General features: G+C 44.2%; 1 protein-coding gene across 1 annotated transcript; it reads left to right on the forward strand.

Annotated features, from left to right (window-relative positions):
• Positions 1 to 531: 531 nt before the first annotated feature.
• LOC143833279 (keratin, type II cytoskeletal cochleal-like) lies at positions 532 to 24,757 on the forward strand. Its single transcript, XM_077328894.1, has 9 exons — positions 532 to 1,187; positions 4,005 to 4,225; positions 8,960 to 9,020; positions 11,887 to 11,982; positions 15,792 to 15,956; positions 16,550 to 16,675; positions 19,170 to 19,390; positions 22,478 to 22,512; positions 24,003 to 24,757. Exons 1-9 carry the CDS (start codon positions 570 to 572, stop codon positions 24,296 to 24,298), a joined length of 1,839 nt encoding a protein of 612 aa, XP_077185009.1. The 5' UTR covers positions 532 to 569; the 3' UTR covers positions 24,299 to 24,757.
• Positions 24,758 to 24,876: the final 119 nt, after the last annotated feature.

The raw sequence follows: 24,876 nt of genomic DNA on the forward strand, positions 1-24,876 counted from the left end.
TAGCCTGCATAGCTAGTGGGCAAGGAACTGGCACCTAGATCTCTCAAAGAGTTTGAGCCATATGTATGTGACAGCTCACAGCTCGCACCTCAGAACCTGGGTGGTCTTACCTGTCAATCCAGGGATGCACAAACAAGAGGAGACCTGACTCTTCTGCCTCCCACATTGCATCTGGGTTTGGAATGAGGTTTTGGCCTGTGGCCGCTACAGATCCTAGTTGATCAATGTCAACAAAGAAACTTGGCTCTTTTTTTGTACCCAACAGAAGTTATCAGCGGTCCTTATTCCATGTCTGCATGCAAACTGTAGGGGTTAAAGCCTCTGGCAATACAGAGAGATCCCTCTCCATCGGTGTGTGTTGTGTTCAGTTAACATTCAATAAGTCCAATTAGACACCTGCCTCCCAGGTGTGTCAAAAGCATGAATGCACTAATCAATTCATTGGCTGATTCCAGGTGCAACCAAGCACAGGTACCCCTGAGGATAAAAGAGGCCAGATTCTGGCACTCCCCCTCCAAAGTTCTGCTCTTCCTTCCTCTGTGGCATCTTCTCAGAGAACAACCATCAACATGATCCGGCAGTGCTACCGCGTTAAAGCAGGAGGCGAAGGAGGGGGTGGTGGCAGTAGGAGTTTTGGTGCGTTCTCTGCCACCACCCCAAGTGCCAACCGAGCTGCTTTCAGCTCAGTATCTCTTGCTCGAGCAGGTGCGGGTGGCAACTTGGGAAGGATTAGCATTGGTGCTGGTGCTGGTGGTGGTGGTGGAGGTGGTTTGGCTAGCAGGAGTCTTTACAATCTTGGTGGCACTAGGAAAATTTCCATCCACAAAGGGAGCAGCCTGCATAGTGGACTCAGTGGTGGAGGATTCGGTTTTTGCAGAGGATCTGGTGGTGGGTTTGGTTTGGGTGCTGGTCCTGGGGTTGGATTTGGTCTTGGTGGAGGGAATGGCTTTGGTGCTGGAAGTGCAGGGGTGGGGTATGGTTTTGGTGGGGGTCTCGGTACGCCTAGACATTCCGTAAGCTTCGGTAGTGGCGGATCTGGGACTGGCACCATCCAAGAAGTGACTGTTTGCCAGGGCCTCCTGGAACCCCTGAATCTGGAGATTGATCCACACATCCAACAGGTGCGAAAGGAAGAGAAGGAACAGATCAAGTCTCTCAACAACAAATTTGCGTCATTCATTGACAAGGTAGGAGTTCCTTTGGATATTGTAAACCAGTATGGAGGTGTGTGAGGGAGAACATGTGTGGGGATAAGCAGAGAGAATTATAGATACAGGAAGGCAGATAAGGGATGTTATGGAATCTCATGGTTCAGTTTGGAAACTCAGGTTTCTTTCATAGTTTATCCACAATCAGCTCACTACTGCAACCATCCTTTTGCCCAGAAAAAGAAGTGCATGAATGGTTTGAAATAATGTATAAATGCTATTAAAGATGTTGAATACCGTGGACATGTCAAAACTAAACTTGCCAAAGAAATGGCCTATCAAACCATGCATTACATACACACACACACACACACACACACACACACACACACAAACTTTTGTTTGATTGCCAAAATAGACAAATGTAACTTAAGACAAAGAAAGAAGAAGGGTAGAAGAATAGAAATAGAGAAGGAGATAAGGATGTTAAAAATATTTTCACTGGAAATTTCCTTATGGAATTTTGGTAGGCTAGTCATAGCTCTTTTTGCATCCCTCGAAATTCCTGTGTTAAGCCCAAGTAGAAATCTCAAAATGTTCCATGACTCTTCAAATATCTGAGTGCCAGGAGATGGCTGTGAAAGTGTTTCACACACTCTGAGTACAGCATCTAAAGGGCAACTCATACACTCTCCTGGCACTCCTTAGATAGGCTGAAGCCTGCCAGTTGAGCCTAGCATGAGAGAGACACTTTGAGAATGAATCTCCTTTCTATAGAATCATAGAATCATAGAGTTGGAAGGGGCCACACAGGCCATCTAGTCCAACCCCCTGCTCAACGCAGGATCAGCCCTAAGCATCCTACAGCATCCAAGAAAAGTGTGTATCCAACCTTTGCTTGAAGTCTGCCAGTGAGGGGGAGCTCACCACCTCCTTAGGCAGCCTATTCCACTGCTGAACTACTCTGACTGTGAAAAAAAATGTCCTGATAATTTTTTTTCTGCTTTGAAACACTTGACCAAAAATGCCTTTACTGCTTTTAGAGGACAAATAACAATTCCAAACTCTGACCCCTCTTTTATTATATGATATAAAAGTGGCAACATTTTGGATGGTAATTAGTAGGAGGGGGGGGACCTTATTTTCAAAGAAAAGACACTAGTTTTGTAGTGAGCTGTTGCCAGCAAGTGGGTGAATTTCCCCTGGCTTCAAAGATGGCCAACATTACTACCAGCTTATTTATTAAAGCCACCAACCTGCACCAGACCTTTATGTTGTCAAAATCAATTTCAAATCTTTAAAAAGAACCGGGCAACAAACATTCAGAGTTAAACTGTTGTTTATGCAGTTCAAGCTGACATTTAGCCCGATAATTACACAATCAATATTTCCATTTTCATGTAATTTAGACAACTGCTCCTTATAAGTCATCTAGGCTTCTTCTAACATCCTCTGTTTGGGCATTACATTCTTGGCATACCTCCCTTATATTCTAGAAGTGTATGCTACATATGGCCCTCTTTTTATGTGCTGTCAGTATCTTCTTTCTTCTTTTCATCCTTTAGCTGGTGATTGGTGGAGCAGGTTGTCCTCTCAGCCAATACGCTGCTGTATGTGCCGCTGCATTTCCCCCCCCCCTTGTTTATAATGTGTTTTGACTCTTGCCGATTGGTGGCAGTCATTTTGGCCATGTGGTAGTCAATTGCTGGTTTCTAAGGCCTTCCTTGATCTGTTTAAGCCAGGGGTAGTCAACCTGTGGTCCTCCAGATGTCCATGGACTACAATTCCCATGAGCCCCTACCGGCAAATGCTCATGGTAATTGTAGTCCATGGAGATCGGGAGGACCACAGGTTGACTACCCCTGGTTTAAGCCATGTTTTCTTTGGTGCCAGTCATTGGATCTCCCATTCAGTTGGTCGTTCTCGCCAGAGGAGTTTATGAGGCAGTCTGCTGGTGTTCATTCTGCACATGTGGCCAAACCATTGCAGTCTGCGCTTTTGGGTTTGTTCTTTAAATTGTGGCTGGTTTTCACATTTTGTCAGTATAAAAGCTGCTGGAGGAAGACTGGCTGAGTGGGTAAGGGGAATGGTAAATGCTTCCTTGATAGTGACCATTCATGCTGAAAGAGACAGTGACTAGCAGTTGCCAACAGAGAGAGGGCCTTTTACATCCCTCTGAAGAAGCTTTACGCAAAATGCATTGGGATTTCACAAATATTAAGAATCTTTCCCTACAAGCACCAATTGCTTCCCCCCCCCATTTTCTTCTAAACAGTCAACCAACAGGTCTAATTTGTCTAATTTGTCAGAGAGCCAGTTTGGTGTCATGGTTAGGAGTGCGGACTTCTAATCCGGTGAGCCAGGTTTGATTCCCCACGCCCCCACATGCAGCCAGCTGGGTGACCTTGGGCTCGCCATGGCACTGATAAGGCTGTTCTGACCAAGCAGTAAAATCAGGGCTCTCTCAGCCTCACCCACCTCACAGGGTGTCTGTTGTGGGGAGAGGAAAGGGAAGGTGAATGTAAGCCGCTTTGAGACTCCTTCAGGTTGAGAAAAGCGGCATATAAGAACCAACTCTTCTTCTTCCATATTTCTTTCTCCTCACCCCAAGCATCATCAAGCAGACTGGTGAATGCTTCTGTTCATGAACATTACCTGTTTAAAAATGTCTCCTCTTGGAAAGCACCAGAGCTTAATGGTAGAATCACAACGTTTCCATGCAGAAGGTCCTAGGTTCAGTCCCTGGTATTTCCAGTTAAATCATCCCAGGGAGGAATGCTCTGAGAGCCATTGCCGGCTAAAGCATTCGATCTTGGCCTGACTCAGTTTACAGGACCCTCATATATTCTGTTTCAGGTCCGTTTTCTGGAACAGCAGAACAAAGTTCTCGAAACCAAGTGGACCCTCTTGCAGGACCAAGGCTTGAAATCTGGCTCCAGCAAGCTCAGTCTTGAGCCACTCTTTGAGGCCTACATTAACAATCTGAAGAAGCAGCTAAGTAGCCTCATCAATGAAAGGAGGAGACTGGATGGTGAACTGAAGAACATGCAAGAGCTTGTAGAAGACTTTAAAGGGAAGTAAGTGGCTATTTCAAAGCTGGGAATCAGACGTTTACTTGTCATAGCTATGGGAAAGGAATGGTAACAGAGGTCATAGTAAGATGCCACAACTGGCAATGACAGTCTCCACCATAGTGGGCCTTATTAAGATGGTAATTATACAGAGGTCCACAAGGACCGTAAAGACTAAAAATATTTATTTCAGCTTTAGCTTTCATAAGTTTGAGTTCACTTTCTCACATGCAGAGAATCATTCCTCCACTGTGGAGGTTATGTACCATCAGCCCACTTCTGATTTATGACAACCCTGTGAAATTAATGTCCTCCAAAATGTGATCTCATGAACAGACAGGTCTTTCAAACTGTGGGCTGAGGTTTCCCTAATGTGGTCAGTCCATCTCATGACGTAGTCATAGAATCATGGAGTTGGAAGGGACTTCCGGGGTCATCTAGTCCAACTCCATGCACAACAGAAGAAACTCATAACTATCTGCCCATCCACAGTAACCCCAATTCCATGCTCAGATGATGTCCCCCCCACCTCCCTCCCAAAAAAACCACAGAATCCCTGGCCAGTCTGTCCTGGAGAAAATGTGCCTCCCAACCCAAAAGTGGCGATCGACATCTCCCTGGACATATAGGAAAGGGCCACAAGAGCCAAGTACTGACACAACCCTTCAGTTTATCCTCAGTTTAGTCATTACCTAGGGAGAGTTTAGGCTTGGCTTGATCTGGGGTGTAGTCTTCTTTGCTGGTTGATGATAGAGCCAAGGAATAGAAAACTTGAACAATTTCTTCATTATTTATTTATTTGACTTACAGGACTTACTCCTGGCCAAGCTGGTTCATGGCTGGTAGCACAATAAAAAACTCACAATAAATTTCCCCGTAAAACAATAAAACAGCTATACCTCTCAGTGGTGAAGAACCTGCTCAATGGACTGCCAAGATGTGTGCCTCAGGGGACAGATGGGGAAAAAAGGGTGGGCAGTTGTTCTAGCCCCTTCAGGGAGGCCACAGATCTTAGCTGCTCTGGCCTCAACCAAAGACCATCCATGGTCAAGTTTAAAGTCATATAATTTGCCAGTCGTCATTACTGCTATCTTCTTGATGTTCAGCTGTAATCCTGCTTTGGCACTTTCTGCTTCAATCTTCATTAGTGGTCGTTTCAAGTCCTCACTGTTTTCTGCTACTAATGCGGTATCATCTGCATATCCCAAATAGTTCATATTCCTTTCACAGATTTTCACTTCATCTAAATTTAATCCAGCCTTCTTTATGATATGTTCTGGGTACAGAATGATTGGAGAGACAGGGAGATAAAATGAATCGTCGTCTGACACCTTTTTCATTTGGAAACCATTAGGTTTCTTCATATTCTGTCCTAGCAGTGGCCTCTTGTCCAAAGTATAACATCCATCAAATCAATCAGATGCTGTGGCACACCAATTTCCCTTAATGTCAACAATAGCTATTCATGATCCACACAGTCGAAAGTTTTGCTGTAATCTTTAAAGATCCAGAAAACGTTTATTTGTTCTGCTATTTCATTCCAAACTACATGTTTAAAATTCACTCTACTGTGCTGTTGTTGGCTGGAAGTGTTTTCCAAATGCCCTGGATAAGCTATTTTCTCTTTTGATTGGGTCTTGTTTTACATGAGCTTCTCGTTGTGACATTTTGCCCCTCTCCCCTTTGTGCTGAGTATTTAAGCAGACTGGATGGATATACACCCTAATCTGAGCAGCCCAGGCTAGCCTGATTATGTCAGATATCGGAAGCTAAGCAAGGTCATCCCTGGCCAGTATTTGGATGGAGGACCACCAAGGGATACCTGGTTCATATCCCGGAGGCAGGCAAGTCACTTCGAAAAGTCTCTTGCTTTGAAAAGCCTATAAGAGGTGCCATAAATCAGCTGTATCTCAACAGCAGAAGGAAAGAAAGAAAGAAAGAAAGAAAGAAAGAAAGAAAGAAAGAAAGAAAGAAAGAAAGAAAGAAAGAAAGAAAGATGTACACTTCTAAGCATTTCAAGAAGTGAGCTCTGACACACAAAAGCTGGTGCTGAAATAAATAGTGTTAGCTTTTCAGGCACTATTGATCTCCTGTGTCATTTTGTTAGAACACCATCTATTCCTTGGATAGGCACAAAGCACAGATGATGAAGGCTTTGCCCAGGGACTGTGTCTTGTATACATGCAAGGAACAATGGGAGAAGCTCCAACTCTGAGAACTAAGATGATGATGGACTTTAAATACTGCAATCTCAAGCATGACTGGCCTTTCCTAACGAAGCACCATTTAGGATAAGCATAGAGTGTAGGGTAAGAGGACTGCATGTTTCCACCATTTGCTTTTATTCTTGCTTAGCCTGATGCTTGAACAATCTGTATATACTCTCTTTTTTGCCGGCCTCATACCAGCACTGTAGCCTCTGGAACATGCATAGAATACAGGCCTGACCAATAAATACTGAGGCAGATTATAGGGCAGAGGGTGTTTCTCCACACTTAGAAATGCAATAAAGTAAAATTATGAGCTTGAACTGCATCCGTAACAATAACAGTAAGGGAGGTTCAGGGGGATAGCCATGTTGGTCTGACATAGGAAAACAAAATTTGAGTCCAATTGCCCCTTTGAGGCCAATGAAGTTTTATTCAACAAAGTTTATTGAATAAAACTTTGTTGATTGTAGAGGTGCCGTTGGACTCAAATAACAGCAATGAACAGTGAGAATGGGCTGCTGATTCAAGCCTGAATCATACAACTATTCCTTTTCAGTGTGATGAAATCAACCTGAAATGGACTTGATTTGTACGCTGGACAGTTTTCTAATTACTGTCAGTGCTCAAGTATCACCTGTAGGATCGGCTGTTGTAAGGATCTCAGCTAACACAGCTGGGGAAAAGTGTTTGCATGAAACCTTGGAAAGGTGCTTTGAGTTCAGACTTCAACTTCATCCCAAGAAATATACATGAGTCAAGCCAGTGAATCACAAGCTGGATCTGTTGCATCAAGGCCCTCCTCACGTATAGTTCAATATTCTGAGAGCTGCTGGATTGACTGTATGAAGGAACGATGAACAAATCTTAATAGCTGAAGCATGGGAGCAAGTATGGAGTAAGCGAGAGTTAAACCCTCCCTTCTCTGTGTGGCTGACGGCAAACGGAGGTTCCATAAGACAAATCTACCATCTGATGAATTCCAAAGCTCTCACTGGCTTTTGCAGAGCTGATTTCTTCCCCTGTCCCTGCAGCTCTCAGCATTCCATCTCTTCTGAAGCACTTTCAGCCCTTGTTGGCTCGATTTGAATAAGGTTGGGGGCATTCTTTTAAGGGTAATTTAAAAAGTCACATTTCTGCACCTACTCAAGGAGTCCCACAAATATGTGGACACCCCTTCCTTATCTGTATTTGGCCCTGCTATGCTGCTCTTGTCATTGTCCTGAGCTGTTGTGACTCCTGGAAGATACACTTTATGGGGATGCAGTGCCCCTCCCCACTTGTATCTCTGTAAATAAGACTAAAGATTATTTTTTTAAATTAATATTTAAATTAAAATTCAGGAAAGGGATTTAGAACCTCTCTGATCAGATCCTTCTCACATTTATTCCAGCCCCCTAGTTATGACCGTACCTGAAAGTGCCTACGTTTAATTGACCCAATTAGCCATAACCTGAGCTCTCCTCTTGGAGCCAAATGCAGAGGAGACAAATGAATGGATCTCCCCCCTGTTTTCAAAAGGGAAACTATTGATCCGGGAGGCTGTAATTTAGATTAGGCTTCAATGTAAATAGGTGTTACCTATTGTAACTGATGCACTGTCCCCCATGCTCTTGATAGTCCTAGAAGGAGAAAAGGGCAAGGATTCTTGCTTTGTCTGTCTATTTTTTGTCCTTTCCAGGATAGTAATATCATTAAAGAGGTCAGTTTTTACCAGCAAAATCACAATCACAGTAAGGTTTAAGCCACCTGTCTTCCAACTCAATGATCCCACTCTGAATCCAGGCTCTGCAGAGGGGTTGTTTTCCTTTATATAATCCTGGGAAAATCCACTCCTGGGAACTCCTGCTGTTTTCCCTAATCTGCCCCCCCCCCTCCCCAAGCAGCACTGCAACAGACAAAGGAGATCTGTCATTGAGAGGCTAGATTAATTTGGAGAAGGTTTCTTCCCTTCCTCCAGATCACATTGTTTAATAAGCCTTCGGGGATTTTATTGTCTACCTAGGGAATTTGTGGATTGCCTCACTTTCTTGAGTCATCTGGAAGAATTCGCTTTGCAGACAGGTTATTGCCTTACACCTGCATTTTCGGCGGGATGCTGATGTTGCCTTTTCATTCGAGGTAGACTCGGACATGATACCCTTTCCTTACTACAAGTAAATTAGCTGTTGCTAGTTGAGTACCCAGCTTGCTGGGGGGGGGGGAGAACGGGGGAAGGGAATGGCAAAACCACCCTGTATTGAGTCTGCCAAGAAAACGCTAGAGGACATCACCCCAAGGGTCAGACATGACTCGGTGCTTGCACAGGGGATACCTTTACCTTTACCTTTAGTTGAGGCACACAAGAACCAGGTGGGAGGGCAGAATCTGCTTTCTTGCCATCCAGTTTTAGCATCTTTTGCTGTCATTCCCTGCAACCAAGGAAGATGTCCTGATGTCACTGTTTTGCATACTAAAATGGGATCAGAAATAGGACACAAATTAAAAGCAACAACATGAAGTAATGCTTAAGGATACATTCTTCTTCCAATAGATATCAAGATGAAATCAACCGGCGCACATCTTCAGAGAATGAATTTGTCATGCTCAAGAAGGTGAGGCGCCATACTCCCGAGGACATTTGGGGTTCGGCTGATTACATATTCCGTCTGATCAAATGATACTGTCTCCGACTGACTTGTGGTGAAATCCTTGGGGTTAGATCAGTAGCTCTGCATAGATTGCGCAGTTGCTGTCTCGGTGTATCTGGTGTCTCTGTGTTTCTTGACGACGTTCATTCCCTGGATAGAAATAACTATGTCTAAAAAAATGCATATTTTGCGAGCTGTAAAAACCACATATACCATCTAGGGAGGGTGAAGGAGTACATCTTCATTTTCCTATGTGGTTGAGATCTATGATTGCCTGGGCATGGGGGGGGGGACTTACCTGATGTGGGGAGGGAAGAAGCCTGAAAAAGAGAGATTTCTTTGTCACCAGGGCCCATTCCGCACACGTTGGATAATGCACTTTCTATGTGCTTTGGCAGCTGGATTTTCCTGTGCGGAACAGGATAATCTACTTCTAAAGTGCATTGAAAGTGCATTATCCAACATGTGCAGAATGGGCCCTGGAAATGATGTCAGGACATTGGAGCTGACGCTCTGGTATTTGGGCAAAACACTATGATAGAATTAGCTTGTTACTATAGTTTTGCTCAAAAACCAGAGTATCACCCTTTCAATGTCACTGACATACCTACTTCAGGTTGACATAGAAACGTCACAGGTTTTTTCAGGCTTCTTGTCTGACAAAACTCATAGTTTTCCCCTTTAAAATACAGCAGGAAGTCCCCAGGTGTGTATATATATGTTAAAGGGGAAAACACCAACCTCAACAACTAAAACAGCTAATGATGTTATTGTTTTCTATGTGCATGTGGTATTGGGGAAAGCAGCACTGAGTTAATTCTCTAATTGTGGTACTTCTGAAAAACAGCTACCTCCTTTAGAAACCCTCTTAAAACAAGGCCCAACAAATTCCTGTGGTCATCTTGGAACTGCAGTATCTGTGAATCCTCTTGTGATTAATCAAGGCTACTCTCTCACAGGAGATGAGAAAAACTGAGACATTCTTCTTTGAAGAGTCCAGAGTTTTATTGTGTCCAAGAGAGCACATCTGGGATCTTTATGATAGAAAATCTATTGCTAAGAACAAATGGTCAGTCCTAGGATACATATTGACGCCCCCCTACCCCCAGTCTATCATTCCTTCAGTTTCCCACCATTTGCTCTTCCCATGGCAGAAGGGCTTTTATCTTCAAAGAACCGAACAAATTGAAAGTTACACTTTTTACACCTAGGCCTATTCTGCACACAATAGATAATGCACTTTTAATGCACTTTAGAAGTAGATTATCCTGTTCTGCACAGGAAAATCCAGCTGCCAAAGCACAATGAAAGTGCATTATCCTATGTGTGCGGAACGGGCCCTAGTGGCCAAGAGATGGTCAGAACCAGGTGATGTGCGGGCGGAGAGCCCAATGAGGAAGAAAGATGGAGGGGGGTCAAGGGGGAAAACAGGAAAATAACAGGTGAGCCTGATGGCTTTTGGAACTTTGGTCTATCTCATACTGGAATACATGACATGGAGTAAGGAATGACTTGACTCCTCTTTGTTCAGCTAATATGACCACTGTGAGTGGTCAGGTAATTGTGAGTTCCTGCATTTTTCAGGGGGTTGGACTAGATGACTCTGGAAGTACCTTCCAACTCTATGATAACCTAATCACTGATTAGAATGGATCCTTACCCTGGTCTTGCCACAGTGTTGCTGTGACACTGCTTCTTTCTGGGTTGATGTGTTAATATGAGAAGCTGTTCTTCACACTTTTTCTGAAATGCCTGGAGAGTTAGAGTTAGCATGCTGAGAAGCTGCAGTGTGGTGCCTTCATGTAAGGAACTTGTTTGGTACACTTGCATTAGACACATTCATGAAGGATAGATCAATCATGCTGACCAAATGGAACTGCCATGTGCAGAGGCAGCATCTCTCTAGAGCAACCATAGTGGGGAGTTTGGCCTCCAAGTCTGATTTGCTGAACTGGTTGGGCACTGAGTGAATCAGGAGCTAGAGTAGATGGGCTGGAGGTAGGGCTGCCAAGTTTCTGCTGGCAGCCCACTTCACCCATTGCTGTTTAGGAGGCATCAGAAGAAAAGAAAAAAGCCAATGACATCAGTAGCATCGTTACATTACTTCTGGGGAAAACCTGGAAGTGATGTAGGGTAGCTCTAGGAATTGCCAGAAACTCTATGCATTTCCAAAGGGTTTCCAGTGATCCCTAGAGCTATGCCACATCACTCCTGGGTCTTTCCTGGAAGTGATATGACAATACCACTGGCATCGTGCCCTCCATATCCCCACTCAGTGCCCTCCTGCCAGTTGTCAGGCTCAGCCTGGCAGCCATGGCTGTTGGTCTGGCCCATGACAAGTACTCATCTGTTCTCACATTATCCACACTAAGACCTCTGTGAAGCCATGTAAGTAAAACAGAATTGGGCAGTATCCCATGCTTATTTAAATAGGATTTTCAGCTCCTACATGGGCAATCATTTCAGTGTGTCAGTGCATCATCTGATCCCGGCCACAGAGACTTTGGAAAGTGAAGGTGACTTGGTTTGAACAAGATGTATGGAATGCAAACCAAGCAAACTTTGTTCCAGCCTAAGTGTCACATTTAAATCAAGCCTCCTGCCAGGGCTGGTTTGTCCATGTAGCACATTAAATTTGTGCCATGGGCCAAATGCGGTGCCTTCCCGCAATGGCTCAATGCCATAGACTCTCCCCCCTTCCCCCCTTTCCCTTCTTTAAGGACACTTGGATGACACTCCTTTCCCCTCTGCCCTGCAAATCCTTCATCCACTCCTGGTTACAATGACCCGTAGTTCCTAGATCAACATTGTTCCTTGTTGTTTTTTTCAGGATGTGGATGCTGTCTATATGAACAAAGTGGAGCTGGAGGCAAAGGTGGACTCCCTGACAGATGAACTCAACTTCCGAAGGGCCCTCTATGATGCGGTATTCACTTTTCTTTTACTTGGGAAATAGAACAGTTTTGTAAAATTACAAAGAGACTTAAGACAAACATGCTTACAAAGCATTGGCTGACATTTTGTGAAGTGATAGTTGGTGCTCTGGATTCTGATTGTGGGCTTTCTGCCAATACTTAGAACATAAAGGGTTGCCAGATCCAGGGGAGGCTGACAACCTGAAGAACAGGTGTCCCTTTTCAGCCGATGGGTGCTTCTGAAATATTGATATAACATAGTGAGATGCACCACAGTATGGCTGACATGGCACGTAATAACAAAATGCTGAGTGGGACTAAGCCAATTAACTATTTCTGAATGGGTCCTTGGCTTGCCAACTGCCTGGAGGGAAGTGGCTTCAACAGAGGCTCAAAAGGATGTGATTCACCACCTGAACTTCTTTACTAGCAGGCCATGAAAACTTCATCTGTCCATTCCATACATCACACTTTTATTAAAGGAGCAAGACATTTTTATCCTGGTCTATTGACAACTCTAAAGCAGACCCCAAGGCGATGCCTTCCAGGGTCTTCCAAAGCATCTCCTGCTCTAATGAGTTGGACAGTACTAGAACCAGGTCTTTGTTTTGAGGAAGAAATAAATGCACTGTGTAAGGTAGGAAGTTGGACTCGATGGATTACTGGTCTGATCTAGGAAGGCTCCTCTTATGTGCTCAAGTACTTGGGGGAAGAAGCAAGTGAGTAAATGAAACACTTCAGTAGGCACCATGGAGCACATTGGTGCAGTATTTGGGATCACTGATGTAGGATAACGGTGCTTTGCTTTAAGAGTACTTCCAAGGAGATCTCTAGCAAAAAAAGAAAAGACTCCTAATGGGAAATCAGCTCATTGAGCCCAAGTGAGAATCAGCATCATGCTGTTTCTGCCATATAAATACATAAATGTTATATTGATCCAAATCCCAGAACTGAAAGGAATTGCTACATGCATGACAACAAGTGATTCACTCCTACAAGTCTTCACCTGAAAATACAGGGAGAAACCACTCCAGAATTTTTTTAAATTGGTTTGGAATCAGCTTCAGCTTCTGAAAATTGGGTTCTTCCAATGAAGTGATGAAGAGCAGGCTTCAGATGTGTGTGCCCATCTCCAGCAACATGGCAGCCCCCTTTGCAGAGGCTCATTGCCCCAAGGCAGGTTACAGTGACTCATGGAGGATGACAGAGATAGCAAAGCAATGCAAGGAGGAAAAAAAAAAACATATGGTGAACAATGCAAGTGGCTCACGCAATTAAAGAACAATAAAACCAAACCAGTCCAACACATCCCAAGAACTGCATTTCATAACTGGAGGACAATGAAATAAGCACAGTGCAGCTCTTCCAATAAGCAGCATAGTGTGAAAAGGGAGGGAGAGAAACGGCCTAATATTTTCCCAGGCAATTAAAACTAGGATCGTATTACCTTTGCAGAAAGTACCCTCCTGCAGAATTCGGTTCAACCACATCCCTATTCCCTTTGTAAAAATGCCATCCTAAACTGTTCCATTTTGTTTATTAATTAATGCCTTCAAGTTACATCTGATTTATGGTGACCCCTGGTGGGGTTTTCAAGGCATAAGAACATAAGTAGAGCCCTGCTGGATCAGATCAATAGTCCACTTAGTTCAGTGTCCTGTCTCACACTGCAACCAACCAATCACTCTAGAGAGCCAACAACATGGCACAGCCTTCCCTGATGTAGCTTCTTGGCTCTGGGATTCAGAGGCTTAATTAGAGTTATCCCCTTGGGTCCCATTTGAAAGCTGTTTATTCCTGTGGCAATCACTACACTCTGTGTAAAGTAGTATTTCTTTTTGTCCATTCTGAACCTACTGTCCATCAGCTTCACTAGATGCCCTTGAGTTTTAGTATTTTGGGAGAGGGAGAACATTTTCTTTTTGCCCACTTTCCCGACCCCAGGCATAATTTGATATATCTCTAGCATGTCCCACATTAGCCATCTCCTTTCTAAATTGAAAAGTCCAAGACTTTTTAGCCTTTCCTCGTGGGGAAAGTGCTCCAACCCCCTAATCATCTTGGTTGCCCTCCTCTGTACTTTCTTCCTCTCTGTAATGTTCTTTTGGAGATATGGTGAACAGGACTGTACAAAGTGTTCCAGATGAGGCTGCGCCATAGATCTATACGGAGGCATTACAAATTGGCCATTTTATTCTCAATCCCTTTCCTAATAATCCCTAATACAGAGTTTGCCTTTTTAACCACTATAGCAGACTGGCTTGATGCAATAGACATTCAAAGGTGGTTTGCCATTAGCTATCTCCATGTCATGACCTTGGTATTCCTTGGTGGCGTCCCATCTAAATATTGGCCAAGACCAACCCTGATTAGCTCCTGAGATTTTACTAGATTGTGCTAGCCTGGGATATCCAGGTCAGGACATGCCATTTGATACCTTCTGAGAAATGGTAGCAGTGGTGGAGTCTTCCTGACCTCATCATTTTGGCCATTGCATCAGGTAGGAGTGACAACAAAGAATGTTTTGCTACGGGCAGCAGTTTTGCAGGGCGGCTCCTTCAGAAGGCTTTGCTGAGATGACCAAAGCTGTCCCATTAGAGTGCATTGACAGAGGCAGTCCTGTATACCAGTAGGTCCTAGGTCATGAAGGGCTTGGTAGGTAATAACCAATACCTTGAACTGGATCTGGAAACATACCACCTGTACCTCCCAATAGTAAATGAGCTGCAGCGTTCTGTACCTGGTAGAGTTAGTGCAGGAGCTATTCCACCAGATGTATGGGTGGGATGCAAAATAACAACCACCACAACCAGTGAATGCTGGCCTCACAACTGGGGAGTTCCTGGTCCCAAAACCCTATCTGTGAAAAATATTAGTTGGGGGCAATTGCATTCAAGATTAATAATGTTTTGACAATTTTGTATGATGTTTTTAGGAATGCTACAATCCGCCCTGAGCAATTTGGAAGGGTGGGCTAAAAATAAAATTGTATTATTATTATTATATATTATTATTACAAGATGAATGTGGAGCCTATTACAATAACTTCAAAGCTGTCATGGCATAGATTCATATAGCCAGACTGGCTGGGTTGTGGTAAGGACCTATCCTCTGAGCTAACTGAAAATGAAAGATAGCCTTTCATTTTCATGTGCAAAAGCAATTGATCCACCTTTGCAGAGACTGCTACATTTATAAGGGACTCGGTAAATCTTGTACACCTGGTCACTCATCTTCTAGAAATATGTAGGACTTAAATTGCCTGGGGGTGGCGAATGGAATCTGCAAACACATTCTCCTATTGCCCATTTGCTTGCAAAAATCAGACCCTGTTCAATTTAACTGTCCCCCCTTCCCAAGATTCATAATTAGGGATGCTGTTACGAATTAGGAATTTTTAGAGGGAAAAATAAAATAATTTGAAGATGTGAGGCCTCACGTTACTTCTTTAGGACCCATCTGCCAGGCTTAGGTTTTCAGTCAGATTTCAAGATCAAGATGAATTCTGAAATAATTACATGCTGTTCCGGAGGAGATTGAATAATCGTTTACACCAGGGGTAGTCAAAGTGCGGCCCTCCAGATGTCCATGGACTGCAATTCCCAGGAGCCCCTGCCAGCAAATGCTGGCAGGGGCTCCTGGGAATTGCAGTCCATGGACATCTGGAGGGCCGCACTTTGACTACCCCTGATTTACACTGTCCTGTGCATGTGCACATGAAGGGGCAAGCGGCAGTCTGATTCCGACTTCCTTACTTGTTGAGGCCCACTGATCGGAAGCATTTTCCCCAACCCTGCTCTGGGGTGGGGGTGTTTTCCAGGAGCTGGCTGAGTTGCAGACCCAGATGTCCGACACTGCCGTCGTCCTCTCCATGGATAATAACCGAAACCTGGACCTGAACAGCATCATTGCTGAGGTGAAAATCCTTTATGACGACACTGCCAACAGGAGCCGAGCTGAAGCTGAGTCTTGGTATCAAACCAAGGTGGGTAGAGTCACCAGCTGAGGTCCCCTTTCACTGGAAATCTATTTTTTCCCACCACCTGCTTTTTTTTCACATATTTTTTTTCAATAGGCTGAATGCTCTTCCTGGTGAGATCAGGGTCCTGGGACCCTCGACAGTTCCAGAAGGCCTGCAAGACACTGACACTGACAAATACAGTTCTCCAGATACTGTGGATATCTGCTTTCAGACTCTTTTCTTTGATTGAAATTCTTCTCCTCAGAGCAGATATTAGCTCACACACGGGCAGGTTCTGTCAGAATCTGCTCACTGTCTGAACCGGAATCAGAATAAACTCCCCCCAGCACTCAGCTAATATATCAATTCCCTCTCAGCTGTTGCTGGCAAAGCAGAACACTTGGATCTGCCTGTTCCTCAAGTTTCTCTGTCAGTGGGGAATTTTAACCCTTTCCTTACTTGTTGCTGTAACTTCAACACTTGGATGAGATCAGGCTAACTTGGGCTATCCAAGACAGAACAACTGGCTATCTAGGGGTGGTTTTTACCATTTACTTTGATAAAAGTAGTTGCTGTCCCGGACCATGAATTTGTTCTCCTCCCCTTTGATTTTCTAGTTTGAGGAGCTCCAGGCCACAGCAGGGAAACATGGTGATGATTTGCGTAATACAAAAGGAGAGATTTCAGAGCTCAGTCGGATGATCCAGAGGATACGGGCTGAAATTGAAAATACCAGGAACCAGGTGAGGAAGTTTCTAATCAATATGTCTTCCCCTTCCCCATAAAGCTGACAATTCATTACAGCTCGCTTGAAAGAATGATTGATGTCACCATGGTCACCATGGACATGAAATCCCCCCCCCCCCATAAGCCACTATTTGGAAACAGAACGCTGAGCTGAATAGTCTGGTGCAGCAATGTTCTTTTTATATTCTTCTGGTGGACAAAAATATCTCAAAGACTGATTTTGTTTTCCTCTATACCTACCAATAGTGGTACAGGGAGAGTTGTTACCAGATTCAACCCATCATGGCAGCAGATCTGGGGCCCATCCTTGTGGATACAGGACATAAGATAAAGAACATAAACAGTGTCTATAGAGACCAGCATCATCTGTCACAGAGTGGCCAAACAGCTTCCTGGGCAGGCCAAACTAACAGGGCATAGAGGCCAAGGCTCTCCCAGCATTGGTATTCAGGGGTTTACGGCCTCTGGATGCAAAGGCTGTCTTTACTCACCATGGCTAGTAGCCCTTGGTGGACCTCTTCTCCATGAATTTATCTAACTCTATTAGAGGTCTATTTTGGCCATCACTAGATCCACTGGCAGTAAATTCCAGAGTTTAATGCTCCATTCAGTTTTCCTCCAAGATTTAGAGGTATCCTTCACTGCCCAGGAAGGGTCTTTTCCTCATTGGCTGTGATAGTGAAGTTAATATTGCTTGTGCTGGAGGGGGAATAAGGGAAACCATGATCCATAAATCATTCCGAATCCAGAATACTAATGCAGACATCCTGCACAAAAATTCTGCTAAACTCCTGCATGAGAAGGAAAAGAAATAGTTGGGGACTCTGATCTTTGCAGAAGTGAATTCCAGTTTCAGTCACATATAAAATGTCTCCTATACAAAACTCCTCCAAGATTTGAGCAGTAAGTTTAAGTGATTCAAGGAACAGAAAAATGAAAAATTATTCAAGGGTCAGAAAAATGAAAAGCATGCCTACTGGATGGGGGATACACTTCTAGGTAACACTGTGTGTGAACAAGACCTTGGGGTACTTGTGGATTGTAAACTAAACATGAGCAGGCAGTGTGATGCAGCGGTAAAAAAGGCGAATGCCATTTTGGGCTGTATGAACAGGGGCATCACATCAAAATCACAAGATGTCATAGTCCCATTGTATACGGCACTGGTCAGACCACACCTGGAGTACTGTGTGCAGTTCTGGAGGCCTCACTTCAAGAAGGACGTGGATAAAATTGAAAGGGTACAGAGGAGAGCGATGAAGATGATCTGGGGCCAAGGGACCAAGCCCTATGAAGATAGGTTGAGGGACTTGGGAATGTTCAGCCTGGAGAAAAGGAGGTTGAGAGGGGACATGATAGCCCTCTTTAAGTATTTGAAAGGTTGTCATCTGGAGGAGGGCAGGATGCTGTTCCTGTTGGCTGCAGAGGAGAGAACACACAGTAATGGGTTTAAACTACAAGTACAATGATATAGGCTAGATATCAGGAAAAACATTTCACAGTCATTCAGCAGTGGAATAGGCTGCCTAAGGAGGTGGTGAGCTCCCCCTCACTGGAAGTCTTCAAGCAAAGGTTGGATACACACTTTTCTTGGATGCTTTAGGATGCTTAGGGCTGATCCTGCGTTGAGCAGGGGGTTGGACTAGATGGCCTGTATAGCCCCTTCCAATTCTATGATTCTATGATTCTAACATCGGGGGTTTATCAGAACCTCATCAGGAATCTCTCGTGAACTTCTGTAAGGGTGGATTAAAGCCAGCTGCCTGTTATGAATATGACCTCTGCATTGGCCAATGGCAGCTGAGTTTTAAGATGGCTTCTGATGTTCTGTGTGGCAAATCGCAGAAAGCTTGGCCAACACGCATTGCTGCATATTGTGCTATTGTTGCATTATGCACATCATTCACAAGTGGACTTTCCTAGCATAAGCAAGATAAACCAGCGGAAAATGATTACTAGAGAGCAGGGGTGGCCAACGATTTCAGAAAGCAGCCTTTATGCATTCTAAAACAGTCCTCATAATCTTTTGCAAATCATAAGAGTTCTAACAAAACGGATATTGGAAGAGTTCTCTGAGCATAGGAAATCTGAAAGCCACTGTTAAAGCAGGCTGCAAGCTTTCTAAGTTTAATCCTCTAACACAGGGGTAGTCAAACTGCGGCCTTCCAGATGTCCATGGACTACAATTCCCATGAGCCCCTGCCAGCATTTGCTGGCAGGGGCTCATGGGAATTGTAGTCCATGGACATCTGGAGGGCCGCGGTTTGACTACCCCTGCTCTAACAGATGTTGTAAAAATCAATTAGGTCCCCCAGTTAGCCATACATTTTGCTCTGGTGTAAGTGCCACTTATTACCTAGACTTGCAGCCTAATTTCTTCCAATGCTGAAACAAAAAATGGAACAATAGCAATAAAGATTTAAATTATATGAATGACAAAAAAAACTAAAAAGCGTTGGAGAAACTGAACAGTGCCCTTTACTCTTACAGTGTGCCAGTCTGCAGACTGCCATTACAGATGCTGAAGAGCGTGGGGAATTGGCTGTCAAAGATGCCAAAGCCAAGCTCCTTGAGTTGGAGGATGCTCTGCAGAAAGCCAAGGAAGAGATGACGCGCTTGTTGCGGGAGTACCAGGATCTGATGAATGTCAAATTGGCCCTTGATATTGAGATTGTCACATATAGAAAGCTGCTGGAAGGAGAAGAGAGCAGGTAGGTGTGCAAAGACTAATATCAGTGCTGACTTGCAGCTATTGCTATGGACACCTTGCAACAGTCAGAAAACACTCTATGTTGAATGTCATTCCATGGATACAGCTACCTGTAGGATCTGATTTGGTGTGACCAGGCACGAGCAAAATCTTTGACATTAAACCAATCTCTTTTTAAGGTCTCTAGTGTGAAGAATTGGGTGGGGGGAGCTCAATGGCTGTTAGGAAAGTTGAGAATTCTCCTTCCAAGGCTTTGGATCAGTGGTGGAGCATCATTCTCAGCCTTACCTCCTTCACAGAGTGTCTTGTTGTGGAGAGAGGAAAGGGAAGGCGAATGTAAGCCGCTTTGAGACTCCTTTGGGTAGAGAAAAGCGGCATATAAGAACCAACTCTTCTTCTTCTTCTTCTTCTTCTTCCTCTTCTTCTTCTTCTTCTTCTTCCTCTTCTTCCTCCTCCTCTTCTTCTTCTTCCTCTTCTTCTTCTTCTTCTTCTTCCTCCTCTTCTTCTTCCTCTTCCTCTTCCTCTTCCTCTTCTTCTTCGCACCAAAGATTCCCAGGTTCAACCCCTGGCGTTTCCAGTTAAAAGGATCAGGTAGTAGTTGATATGAAACAACCTCAGCCTGAGGCCCTGGAGAGGTGCCACCAGCTCTCATAGACAATACTGACCTTGATGAACTGATGGCTTGATGCTGTATAAGGCAGCTCCAAATGTTCTTGTCAATGGATATTAGCATCTGAAAGCAGTGGTTTTCAGCCTTTCCAGACCTTGGGACCACCAACTATAGGACTCACTGAGCTGCAAGCCTGTGATAGGAAGTCATCGGACTTTTCAGTTATATGACAGAAAGAGGAAGAGCCAGGGAAATTACCTTAACAATGTCAAGACTAGGACACTGAGTAATGGACAGAAAACACAAGGCAAACTTCACAAGGTGTCTCATAGTGAGGAGCAAACCAAGAGGCAGAGCTATGGAAAAATCTTATTTGTCACTAAAGAGCATTGCCTCATCATCTTGCCTTTCTCATCATGCATGTTGGCTTTCTTTGAAGCAGGTTCTTCCAAACAGCAGTGAAAAAAAGTTCGTTCTCTGGGGGCTTATGATTCTGGGGGCTCTATGACTCACCACTGCCTTAAAACATAAAAGATACATCACTTATCATACAATGTAGAAGTTCCTCCTTGAAAGAGATCAGAATTGTACCATCACTTCAGGCTGTAAAATATTTTTATTCCAAAAGTCTTTTGAAGAGTGACAGAAATACAAGATTTTGAAGGCAGAGGTTACCTATGTGTATGGAAAAACCCTGACCCAGCAATAGTTACTGAACACTGAAATTAATTGAGCCAGAATTTCCCTGAACTGGCCCAACAGTTCAAACCTCCTTTCTCCCTACAGGCGGGAGAAAATGGGGGAGGGTTACCCAGAAAGGCATAAATGGCTCCCAGCTCAATGGATGTGTTTAACGGCTGATGCCATGTTCAGTGGCAATTCTCCCCAAAAGAAGCAAACTCAGAGTCCTGGCTAGAAACCCAGTAGTTTATTCAGAAGAGTACAGACGGCATCACAAGACCTCTGTGTTGTTGAAGACCAAGGCAACTGGAAACAAGAAACAACTTTAGAGGCAAATCCCCCCTCCTCTCGTACACATTTCAGTTTCACACAGAATAGTTCTTATCATTAAAGGACAGTACAGTTTACAGCTAACACCTCTAGACAGGAAGGAAACAGCCAAAACAACCAAGGGCATGATAAGCCAGTTTGGTGTAGTGGTTAGGCATGCGGACTTCTAATCTGGCATGCCAGGTTCGATTCTGCACTCCCCCACATGCAGCCAGCTGGGTGACCTTGGGCTCATCACAGCACTGAGAAAGCTGTTCTGACCGAGCAGTGATATCAGGGCTCTCTCAGCCTCACCCACCTCACAGGGTGTCTGTTGTGGGGAGAGGAAAGGGAAGGCGACTGTAAGCCGCTTTGAGCCTCCTTCGGGTAGAGAAAAGCGCCATATAAGAACCAACTCTTCTTCCTCTTCTTCTTCTAAGGAGCCAGATGGCCCAACTTTACAGGTGGGGCAGGACAGATTAAAAGACTTGTAGCCTTTAAAACCTAATAGATACCCCACTCCACCATTTAGCTGTTAGGTTTAAATGGCCCAAATACCTGAGCCAGAGAAAAGTGCAGTAAATGTTCAGGATGGAGCCTTCCCTGAACATCAGGGGCTACAAACAAGCCCAAGTTCTTGAGGAATTTTGGCTCATGAACCGGTTTGTGCCCATCCCTACTATGAATTCCTTGGAGCTATGCTTCCTTTTATTTTCTCTTTCTGTTCCTTTTCCTTTTTTTTTTTTTTTTAGCACTTGCACAAATGATGCCAGTAAGACACACCAGTCAGTCATTCTGAGTCAGACGACTTTTCCTTTGTGTTGCTGTATCCATGGAGATGCCTTATGTTTGGTGCCTGCCATACTGTCTTTTGAACTCAGGGCCAAAGCATTTCTTTTCACCTGGGATTCACAAAGGATTTGTCTTTATCTCTTTGCGGGCATTTAATAGTCGGCTTCTAGCCTGAGGTGTGTTTCATGGAATTTTCAGGCTGCACAATGGCTAGTTTATGCCTTTTATATGCCCCTGGCTTGGTTTTATTGGTTTCTTTTTAATATTAATCATTTATGGTGGTTTTTATGGCCTGTTTATTTGTAAATCCACCTCAAGCAGATCTCTGAAGAGATGGCCTAAGAATACCCTAAATAAACAAATCGATCATGTGATTTCTTTTAAGCCAATGAGCTAGCCCTGTTTAACATGTACAACTTAAAATCGCTGCAGCTGAGGAAATGTTAGTTGGGCCAATTGGGTTGGGCTACCAGAGGAAGCAACAGGGGACTGCAGCTGGGAGTGACTAGTCACTAGAGCAGGGGTAGTCAAACTGCGGCCCTCCAGATGTCCATGGACTACAATTCCCAGAAGCTCCTGCCAGCGAATGCAGGACTGGAATCCCCAGGTCAGAGGTCAGCCAGAATATGTGACATCCCATGTTTACAGTGGCCAATGGACATGTTTTCATCCAGTTTCACATTCCTTCTTTGACAGGCTCAGTGGAGAGGGTGTCAATCCCGTGAGCATCTGTAAGTAGCTTGAATTTATTTATTTATTCTTTTATTCTTCAAATTTCTATTCTGCCCTTTCTTGGGCGACTCAATGTGGATTGCAACATATTTGAATTCCATAAAATAATAAAATACAATCAAAACCCAAATTTACATTAACATTTCAGAACAAATTAATTTGAATGTTGCCCATAAAATCCTAGTGTGGGATTGAGGAGGGAGGGCATAGTGTAGTGGTTAGGAGTTCGGACTTCTAATCTGGCAAGCCGGGTTTGATTTCCCGCTCTTGCACATGCAGCCAGCTGGGTGACCTTGGGCTCACCACAGCACTGATAAAGCTGTTCTGACCGAGCAGTAATATCAGGGCTCTCTCAGCCTCACCTCCTTCACAGTGTTGTGGGGAGAGGAAAGGGAAGGCGAATGTAAGCCGCTTTGAGACTCCTTTGGGTAGAGAAAAGCGGCATAGAAGAACCAACTCTTCTAAATTTCCCGAAACGTTTGTCTGGAAGCCACAGGTCTGAGAGATCTGATGTCAGCTCTTGTTAGTCCTCAACTGTAGGCCTGCCTTGCAAGCCCTGTAGAACTCATAGGTCCTGCAGGGCTCTGGTCTCTTTTGGCAGAATGTTCCACCAGACAGAGACTCAGGAGGGGTGGACAGGTGGCTGCCCATCAGCAGAGATAGCTGGGTGTTATCAGCATACTGGTGACGCCCCAGCTTGGAGCTCCAGGCTATTTGTCCTTTGTTTATTTGCTTGGCAGTTTGGCCAAGAATAGTACGTTATTACACAGTAGTACATTATTGCAAGTGGCTAACTGGGCCGTGTACCCTAGCGTGTGGTGAAAGGAGTAGAAGTGTGCTTGGGAAAAAAAATGTTGCATGTAATCACTAAAGCAGAAATGCCATTGGTACTGCTGCTCCATCTTGCAAAGTACAGACAGCAACATGATCATGAGGTGCTAAGTATCGCTGGGCCTCCCTGACACAATGACCGGACCAGAGGAATCCCAGAGGCATCACAGTGGCCCACAATTGCTACAGTTGCTCAGATACATGGTTGAAATACGTAGACCAGTAGAATAGCTAGTTTTGAGTCCAGTAAAAGGTAAAGGTAAATGTATCCCCTGTGCAAGCACCGAGTCATGCCTGACCCCTGGGGTGACGCCCTCTAGCGTTTTCATGGCAGACTCAATACGGGGTGGTTTGCCAGTGCCTTCCCCATTTGAGTCCAGTAGCACCTTAGAAACCAATGAAATTTGGGTGGGGAGTATCAACGATTAAGAGTGACATCTCCCGTCTTCAGATATCTGGTCTATAAGATACTACTGGACTCAAATCTTGCTGTTCTACAGACCAACACAGCTGTCCTCTGAAACAGACCAGGGAAGAAGATCAATGGTCTCAAGCAGCAACTCCTGCCACACAATTGGGCCATTTCTTTAATCATTATAGAATGTACAAAGGCCGCTCTGTGTCTATGTGTATCTAATGTGTCAATGTTTCCCTACAGCTGTTGTCAGTTCCAGCGCTGGAGGTGTTGGCAGTGGTGGAGCTGGCCTAGGAGGAAGCTATGGCTGCCTAGGAGGAGGAGGGGGGTTTGGCCTTGGAAGTGGCTTGGGCTTTGGGGGGAGTGGCAGCATTGGGAGCTGTGGCATAGGAAGCGGTTACAGTGGGGGTGGTAGCGGGTTAAGCTTTGGAGGAAGTAATTTCAGCTCCGGGAGTGGAAAAGGCTTTGGGACAGGAAGCGTCTCTGGGCTGAAAATTATCTCCAAAACTTCCATCACCCAAAAGACTGTCAGAAACTAAAGCTTGAAGAATTCCCAGCAACCCAAGCAAGAAAACAATATTCACGTATGCTTGTTTTCCATTTCTGTCTTCATTAGCAAGAACCGCATCTTTTCTCGTTCCCTTTCAGTAATTGAAATCCCAAATGACAGCTCTGTATTTAACACAAATTTTATTTATAACTAAACTGTTAGAAGCCTCCATATGAAATCATTACATGGGCCACGGATGTATGTAAAAAGCTGTTTGACACTTAGAATCTCATACTACCGTAATAAAAAAGGAATGCCTGGACATGTTTGTATCCTCAAGAATGAGTTTTTAAAAGATCTACATGCATTTTCCGGCAATGTTAATGTACCAAAAGAGTCAAGTGGTGAATCTACACACCAGTTCATTCCATTAAAATAATAAGTATGAATTGTATTCTGATTTTTTTTTAAAATATGCTTGCAATATATATTTAACAAAAATATTTTTTTTGGGGGGGGGGGGAACAATTCAGTTGTAGATTTGTCCTTTATGGAAAATGTTGACAGTCTCAAATGTTGACAGTCTCAAATCTCTGATGTCTGGTGATGGTGAATACTCAGGGGCTC

Source organism: Paroedura picta, chromosome 3 (genome assembly GCF_049243985.1).
Source record: "Paroedura picta isolate Pp20150507F chromosome 3, Ppicta_v3.0, whole genome shotgun sequence".
NCBI classification, from domain to species: domain Eukaryota; kingdom Metazoa; phylum Chordata; class Lepidosauria; order Squamata; family Gekkonidae; genus Paroedura; species Paroedura picta.

What these genes read in the sequence shown, in the direction of transcription:
- LOC143833279 (XM_077328894.1), top strand. Translation starts at nt 570, where the DNA reads ATGATCCGGCAGTGCTACCGCGTTAAAGCAGGAGGCGAAGGAGGGGGT. An exon ending in TTGCGTCATTCATTGACAAG is followed by an intron (nt 1,188 to 4,004) that starts GTAGGAGTTCCT and finishes ATTCTGTTTCAG; the next exon opens with GTCCGTTTTCTGGAACAGCA. An exon ending in CTGGAAGGAGAAGAGAGCAG is followed by an intron (nt 19,391 to 22,477) that starts GTAGGTGTGCAA and finishes CTTCTTTGACAG; the next exon opens with GCTCAGTGGAGAGGGTGTCA.